Source organism: Vicia villosa, linkage group LG6 (assembly GCF_029867415.1).
Source record: "Vicia villosa cultivar HV-30 ecotype Madison, WI linkage group LG6, Vvil1.0, whole genome shotgun sequence".
Taxonomy (NCBI): domain Eukaryota; kingdom Viridiplantae; phylum Streptophyta; class Magnoliopsida; order Fabales; family Fabaceae; genus Vicia; species Vicia villosa.
This window is the reverse complement of record NC_081185.1, coordinates 23,136,159-23,143,978: the sequence shown is the minus strand read 5'-3', so window position 1 is coordinate 23,143,978 and position 7,820 is coordinate 23,136,159. Positions and strand designations below refer to the sequence as shown.

At 35.2% G+C, this 7,820-nt stretch overlaps 1 protein-coding gene across 1 annotated transcript; it reads right to left on the bottom strand.

Annotated features, from left to right (window-relative positions):
• Nucleotides 1–1,765: 1,765 nt before the first annotated feature.
• LOC131608998 (uncharacterized WD repeat-containing protein C2A9.03-like) lies at nt 1,766–6,904 on the bottom strand. The gene is made up of 9 exons (XM_058880613.1): nt 6,637–6,904; nt 6,361–6,528; nt 5,739–5,825; nt 4,713–4,847; nt 4,246–4,356; nt 3,051–3,142; nt 2,870–2,975; nt 2,672–2,758; nt 1,766–2,358 (listed from the first exon to the last, which is right to left on the bottom strand). Exons 1-9 carry the CDS (start codon nt 6,769–6,771, stop codon nt 1,945–1,947), a joined length of 1,335 nt encoding a protein of 444 aa, XP_058736596.1. The 5' UTR covers nt 6,772–6,904; the 3' UTR covers nt 1,766–1,944.
• Nucleotides 6,905–7,820: the final 916 nt, after the last annotated feature.

Below are 7,820 nucleotides of genomic sequence, written 5' to 3'. Positions count from 1 at the left end.
TAAGTCATGTCCCATATTCCAATATAAATACACTCATCATCAGGACTTATCGAAACTCTAGAGATTTCGCCAAAGAAATCGATCTCTTGAATTTTCTCGTAATTTGACTTTATTTTATAGACATGCACGAAATTAGCAAGTTCGGCAACAGCCATGTACTGTCCTTCTGAAGAAAACTGAATTGACCTGCTTGCCCCGAGGTTGTTCTTGAGAATGGCGATTGGAGATGACACGTTTCTGGCACCCTATACTTTGCATGTCCTGTCTTGATTCCCGATTACGAATGTGTGGCCGTTAGGATGGCATGCAGATGCAAACGAGTAATCTTGATGGTCGGTCAAAGTTACAACGGTCTGTAAAATATTAAACAAGTCTCAAACATGTTTATCAGAAGCCTCTTCTCTTCCGCATAGGATGTTTCATTTGTATTTAGAAATTTTAAATATATTTGATTCACTTATTGAAATTTATCTAGTGACTAAAGCACTTGTGAGACTGTTTAGGAAACTTACAACTGATAAGTCCATAAGTTGTTTACGACTTATTTCTATAAGCTCTACAAGATCATTTATAAAAAAAATTCACTTTTTTTTATGTTAGGGAAATAAAATATCTTACATATAGTCGCTTAAATGATCATTTTTATCCTATATACGGAGACGCGAATGAGCTTGTTGACCATAACTTCTCTCAGACTGAAACCCGTACTTTTTCACATTTCTCATGACTAGGCGAACAGAGAGCGTTTAGGGCGAGGTTGTCCCCTAATTGTGAGCGGTAGATGGGTGTCACCCATTATTGGCGGTTGTAGTCCCCCCTAATAAATCTTTACAAATATATCACTACAAAATCAAACAAAATATTATTCTAAAGTAGTAAAAATTAAATGATCGAGGTATTGGGATTCTTCATATCACTTTGGTTTTTTAACCAAATAGTTTTATATGATTTATTAAATTAAATTAGAAAATTGTCAACAAGTTGAGATGGCCGAGTTGGTCTAAGGCGCCAGATTAAGGTTCTGGTCCGCGGATACCTTTTTTTTTCATTATTTACTCATAAATATTGACTTATGTATTCCGTTTCAAAGGTTAATATGATTTCAACAAGTTTTTTCGAGCTTCAATCCACTTCATTTGTTGCATTTCAGTCCTTATACTTCTCAAAGATAATATGATTTCAAATCCAAATCTATTCATTTGTAATCCTTGTTCTTCTCTTCTTTATTTAAATGATTCTAATCATTTGTAGTCCTTATTTTGTTCTTCTCTTCTTTATTTAAATGATTCGAAGATGAGTGCTCAACCAATATATGAGATATCTTATGATTGTGAAGTCCAAGTATTACCTTATCCAAACATCCAACTCTATCCTTCCATGACTTTGCTCCAAGTTCAAACAGATAGTTATCCTTTTTAAAGGTGGTTGTAGGTTAACTTTCACCCAAAAAGTTTCCCTCCTTTCACATTACAATTCTTTTCATCGCAACTTTTGTTGTTAACATTTTAGTTTTAAAAATTTTAATATGAACATTCAACTCAGAAATTTGTTCATAATAGTTTTGAAAATTATATATACTAAAATTTCTACGTTAAAACTTTCGGTTTCAGTTATGAAAGTATTAGTGTTGGAATGTCGTCTTAATGTCTATGTCAGAGTCCGAACTTTATAGATAAACAATATTTTTATTTGTTCAATCATAGTTCTCTATTTTACTATAATATCAAACTATTTTATTAAATGATAAAACAGCATAACCAAACAATTCCCAAATTTTTTTCTGGTGCCATTTACATGAAAAGTTTAGAAATACAACATGAGGCCTGATTTACATGACCTACACACAAAAAAATACTACCAAAACCAAAATGTAAAGTATCTATAATCCCACATTATCCTCTATAAAATTAACATCAATCCAAAAGTAAGAAAAAGTAACCAAAATCAAAAGCAAGAATCCAGATAATGATATGGGTGTCTCTTATTATACTGTAGTAAGCTAGCATAAGTCCTGTCCCATATTCCAATATACATACACTCATCATCAGGACTTATCGAAACTCCAGATATTTCGCCAAAGAAATCGATCTCTTGACTTTTTTCGTAATTCGACTTTGTGTTGTAGACATGCACGAAATCAGCAGGTTCAGCAACGGCCATGTACTGTCCGTCTGAAGAAAACCGAATCGATCGGCTTGCCCCGAGGTTGTTCTTGAGAATGGCAATTGGTGATGACACGTTTCTGGCGTCCCATACTCTGCAAGTTTTGTCTTGATTCCCGGTTGCAAATGCGTAGCCGTTGGGATGCCATGCAGATGCAAACGAGTAATCTTGATGGCCGGTTAGAGTTGCGACGGTCTAAAAAAAATTAAACAAATCTCAAAAATGTTAATAAGAAGCTTCTTATGCATATTTGGATTCACTTATTGAAATTTATCTACTGACCTAAACAACTGTTTGGGAGAACTTACAGCTGACAAGTCCATAAGTTATTTTCTATGGCGGCTACCCGTTACTTACACAATAGCGGCTGTTATAGTGTTCTATATCGCTAAGGCTCTTCCGATAGCGGCCGGCCTTGGCTCCGCTCCGCTATAGCGAGATACCGCCGCTATTGACTAAACCTCAATAAAAAAAATTACAATAAATGGAAGAGAGAGGAACCATGTACCTTCCCATTTTGAGGATCCACCAGCAGTCCATCTAAGTTGTCCCCCACAACAGTCATTAGTTTACGGTCAGGGCTGATCGATGTGTGCTGCGTCAAGAGCAAATATTTCGGAATCAAGACGGCAGATGTGAAATTAAAATCAGAACTATTTTTTAAAAGCCACGCGAAATATCAAATCAATGGTTAGGGAGTGCTTACATTCACTGGCCAAGGGAATTGCAGGTGATTCAAAAGCTGAAACTTTTCTATATCGTATTCTCTAACGCCGGAATCGTTATTAGCAGCTATAAAATGAGTTGCACCACTACAAAAGTTTCCATGTCAGACATCATTCCAAATTAAGAAAAATAAAGTCAGATACAGATAGTATGAGAAATACCTCAGGCTTTCGTATATATCAACTGCGTTTGTTATAGCATTATCATCATGTGTAGTTCGCGTGCAAAAGCTTACTCCTTCCTTATCCAGACGCTGCATTCAACATAGATATTATAAGCTGCAATCGATAATATTCTGCAAGATTTGTTCCTAACATTCAACACTACCTCTCCAAAAAATATTACTCACAAAAATACAACCTTGACGACCTATAATATAAATTCTGACAAAAATGTGCCCCTTATTAGTACTAGTGAATGTAATAATATAGATCTTGAGATCCCACATCGAGTAGAGATATAGTCGAAGTGGTCTTCATAAGGCTTAGATAATCCATACCTATTTAGCTCAGTTTTATTAATTGTGGATAGCGGAAATAGAGGATTATTAAAACACCGTTGTGAAATAATCTTATAACGGCTATTTGACAACATTTGGTACTAAAAAGTGTGTATAGTGAAACAACAGCAGTTTGTCCAAATTCTGCAATTTCTGCTAAGCTATAGCAGTTTAGCGCCGCTATACAGCTAATTTGAGCTTCGCCCAAATTTTTAGTGGCACTAAAGGTTATCGTAGTTCTAACGGGGGTGGTACGTATAACTTAGAACTTGGGCCAATAAAAGGTCTATGAAAGTTTTTGTTACCATCGGTAGAATTTTAATTCATTCCTTGTAAAGATTGTTTTGACCATATTTTTAAGAAGTATGTTTTCATGAGTGCGAGACTACAGGTCCAGACTCAAACATACTATTAGATAAATGCAAAGGACGACACGTCAATCACAATATTTTCTTAATATAACTCATCACAAGGGAAAATATTTTGTTATTGCGAGAAATGAGAAGCATTGTAACAATCAGATTAAAAATAATAAAATTAAGTTAATTAACAACATTTCCGCTTACCTTGCCGAATAAACTGGTTGGATTAAAAGCTAAATTCGAGAAAGAGAAAATGGAAAGAAAAAAAAAATCAATTACGAGCTTTGAAATAGCTTCTTTATTCGTACTAATTAAATATATAAAGTTTGAAACTTTTTTGTACCAATTGTTTTAATTGTCAGATTTTGTTTTAATGGAAAACATACAAAACGGGCAATTTTCGACAAACAAATAAAAGCAATCTTATGAAGTATCAGAAGCCGAACGAAAAAACATATGCAATAACGTGATAAGGCACAAATCATGAGGACTTACCTTACAAGTAAGCTCTCCTTGGAAGCCACCAGCAACAAGAAAATTATCCTTAACAGCCAATGTGCTAATCTGTGTCTGGGAAAATCCTTCCAGCTGATTTCCTGCACATCTCTATAAGACCAAACAAATATAACATTAATTCTAACTTGCGTATTTTCTCAAATGAACCATGTTAACTTTTCCGTTTTCATTAATCACATATACATCGAACAGCTTCAGAAATTCTGGACTTCTAAACAAGTCTTGCATCTATCAGAGTTGTCGATCACGGAAAATATCAATTTGTTCAAATTACGTTATGCTATAGAGCTATAGCCGCTATTTGACAATACTCCGTACTAAATTGCATATCGTGGATCAGCAGTGGTTTGTTAAAATTCAGCTATGTCGTATTGATACAGTGCCGCTATTTAACAATATTGACATCAATTCAGCATGCAAAATGAATTAGGTTCTCACTACATTACCTCGGTAGGAGCTATATGCCCGGAAAAGTTTATAATCTCGGACAAGTTGCCACTTAATGATGACCAATGCATAATCGAGTAGTTCGAGACAAGGTATACATCATGTTTTGAAGTAGCCCATACCAAGTTTCTCAGCTGCATTCCACAAAAAAAAAAAAAAAAACACGTCATCAGGCTTGAAAACTATATAAAGAGAAAGATAATGACAAACAAAACAATACTAAATGCTCGTGAGTCATTCAAAAAAGACAAATAACCCGTGTTATCAATACCGGATTGTGGAAAAAAAAGGAACGTAAAAAAATCCGCTATGTAAAATAGTGGAAAGCGTTGCGGGAAAATAGGCCATACTTACCAATTAAAATAAGTCAATTATATATAAAATAAGGCATGCTGCATATAAATTAAAAAGGGAATGGAGACAAAGCATAACTTGCATATTTATCAACTCACTGACTCTTCAGTTTTTCTATTTTAAAAATAGTTCATGCACCGCATACACGTTGACTCTCCAGTTTTATTAATTAAAAACCCTAAATTATAACCGCAGGTTTAATAAAACGACCTGTTACCGTGAAAACGGCCGCGACAACGATACGGAAGACCGATACCGATATTCACCGTTTTTAGGATAAAAAAGAAATTGTAGTTAATTCACACCGCAACGACCGCAATCAGATTTGCAACACCTGTGGCGACCAAAATCACAAAAGCCTTTACACGACGCGGCAATTATTTAAAAATTTCTACATCTGCTAACTAAAACTTGAATAGCAGCCACTATTGCCCGAATAGGCAAATTACGATAGCGTCGCAATTTTTATAGCCAATTAAACAAAAACCGCTACACTATTATAGTAGCCGCTATTGCTCAAATAGGAAAATTATGATAGCGCCGCAATTTCCATAGTCAACTCAACAAAAACCGCTACACTATAGCACCAATATTGCCGCTATTTGACAACATAGTAACCTAAGAAATCATTCAGTGCACGCAACATACAACAAAAATAAAAATCAACAAACCTGAAAGTGAAGGATGGTAGGCTTAACCACCCTTGTATTATAGAAGAACTCATAGTATTTGTCCTCCTTCTCCACTTGCTTGCAATCCTAGAACACCAAACAAAGAAACACAAAAATTTTCAGTATCAAAACATTTATCAAACAATTTCTTACACTACTTCTCCACCCCCCAACAAACTCAACCCAGTTTTGCCATTCGCAAATCACGGAAAATATAAGTTTGTCCGAAGCATCTTATGCTACAAACAATATAACACCGCAATAGCAGCAATTTTACAACCCTACACCAGGGTCGTCTTTGAGGGTATACAAGGCGGCCTAAAACACAGAGCCTCAAACTTTTTCATGATTAAGCTATGTCAAAAAGGGCCTTCATACACATATTCTACCGTTAAATATGGTCTCTTAAAAAAATTCACGACTCAACTAAAGCTAACATCATTTTCTTACACAGGGCCTCTTAAAAGTTTGAGACGTCTCTGCCCTACACTTTGTACTAAATAGCGTGATTATCACGGAACAATACCGATTTGTTCAAATTTAGTTCAGCAATAATATATCCACTATTAACAACACTGCCTCAAACACAAACAATACACAAAACAAAAAACACAAAGAAAACCTTGTCAGCAGTCTCTCCAGATGTGAGAATGTTCTCAAAATTCCTATACTGTTCAAGCCTAGTCAACCTATAACTCTCTCTTGTAATATTCAACATCTCCCATGGAATCCCTTGAATATCCTTCCCCTTCCTTGCTTGAGCAGCTGATGTATCAGTCACCTTAGTAAGCTGTTCCAATCAAAATCATCAATTTCAAAACCAAAAACAAAAACCAAAATTGACACAAAAATCAAGAAATTCAAAAGGGGCAAAATCAAAATCAAAATCAAAATAAACCATTTCATATTCATCAAGAGCAACATCATCATCAGCACCAGCACCAGCAGCATCAACACCATCAAGTTGTTCATGATTATCTACATCATCAAGAAATTCATCTTCAGCCGAATGAAATTCATGGTGATAGGACATGGGTTTTGGTTTGTGAGCGAGAATTGAAGCTCAAGTTCGAAACTTGGTTTGGTTTAGAGTGTGAATTTTGGAAGAAAGGTAAAGAAAAGAACCTCTCTCACTCTCTCACACACACACACTCTTGTTAATTATGATTAATTAATGGAAAAGATGAAATTAATGATGATTAGTGTGTGTGAATTCTCTATGGCCCACAAAATGATAATATGGCCACGTGGAGATGTAATCTTGTTTTTTCTTATTTCTTGGGCTTGAATTTTTTTTTAGAGTACCTAAGTAGTGTAGCTTTGACTCACACTAAACTCAATTATGTTTACTAGGGCTGGACAAAAAAAAAGAAAACCGGCCCAAACCGACCTATCCATGTGGCCCGTCAGTTACCGGTTCGGGTATGTCGGATTGTCGGGTTGTCGGATTGAGAAGAAAAGGGTTCACATGGGTTAAACCGGTCGGTTTAGGTTTGAGTTTTTGGATCCAACGAAATCCTAAACCGACCGACTCATTAAGCTGTAGGCTTTCTAAGTTGTATCCCTCTCCTCATGCATAAGTAAGTGTCCAGTCCATTTTTATCTAACCCACATATATAAGCTAAACTTAAGAGAGAAACCTAGTTTTCCCCTCTATTGTATTGTGCGGCAGTCTGAATGAACTCAGAGAAGTGAGAAGAGGAAACCAAACCAAACCCTCATTCTTCCATTTCCAGAAAAATCATCCGTTCGTTTTCGATTTCATCTTGTTGTTTCGATTTCATCTTGTTGTTTATACATTCCTTTGGTTTCTTTTCCAGTAAACTCACAACAACAATGTCAAGCAAGATTTTTCACTTTCCTTTCGTTTCTAAGAAGATTTCTGAAAAGTTTGTCCTCACTCCTCACTAATCACCTTTCTTAGCTTACTGTTATTTTTCTTACAAAGTTTTTATGCAAATATATGTTTCTCCATTTTTCAGTCATATATTCAAAGCTTTTTTCTTGCTAAAGATCAAAAGTAATTGCTTTCTTATTACTATGTTTTTAGTGTTAAATTGTTCTAACCTTTTATTTAAATAT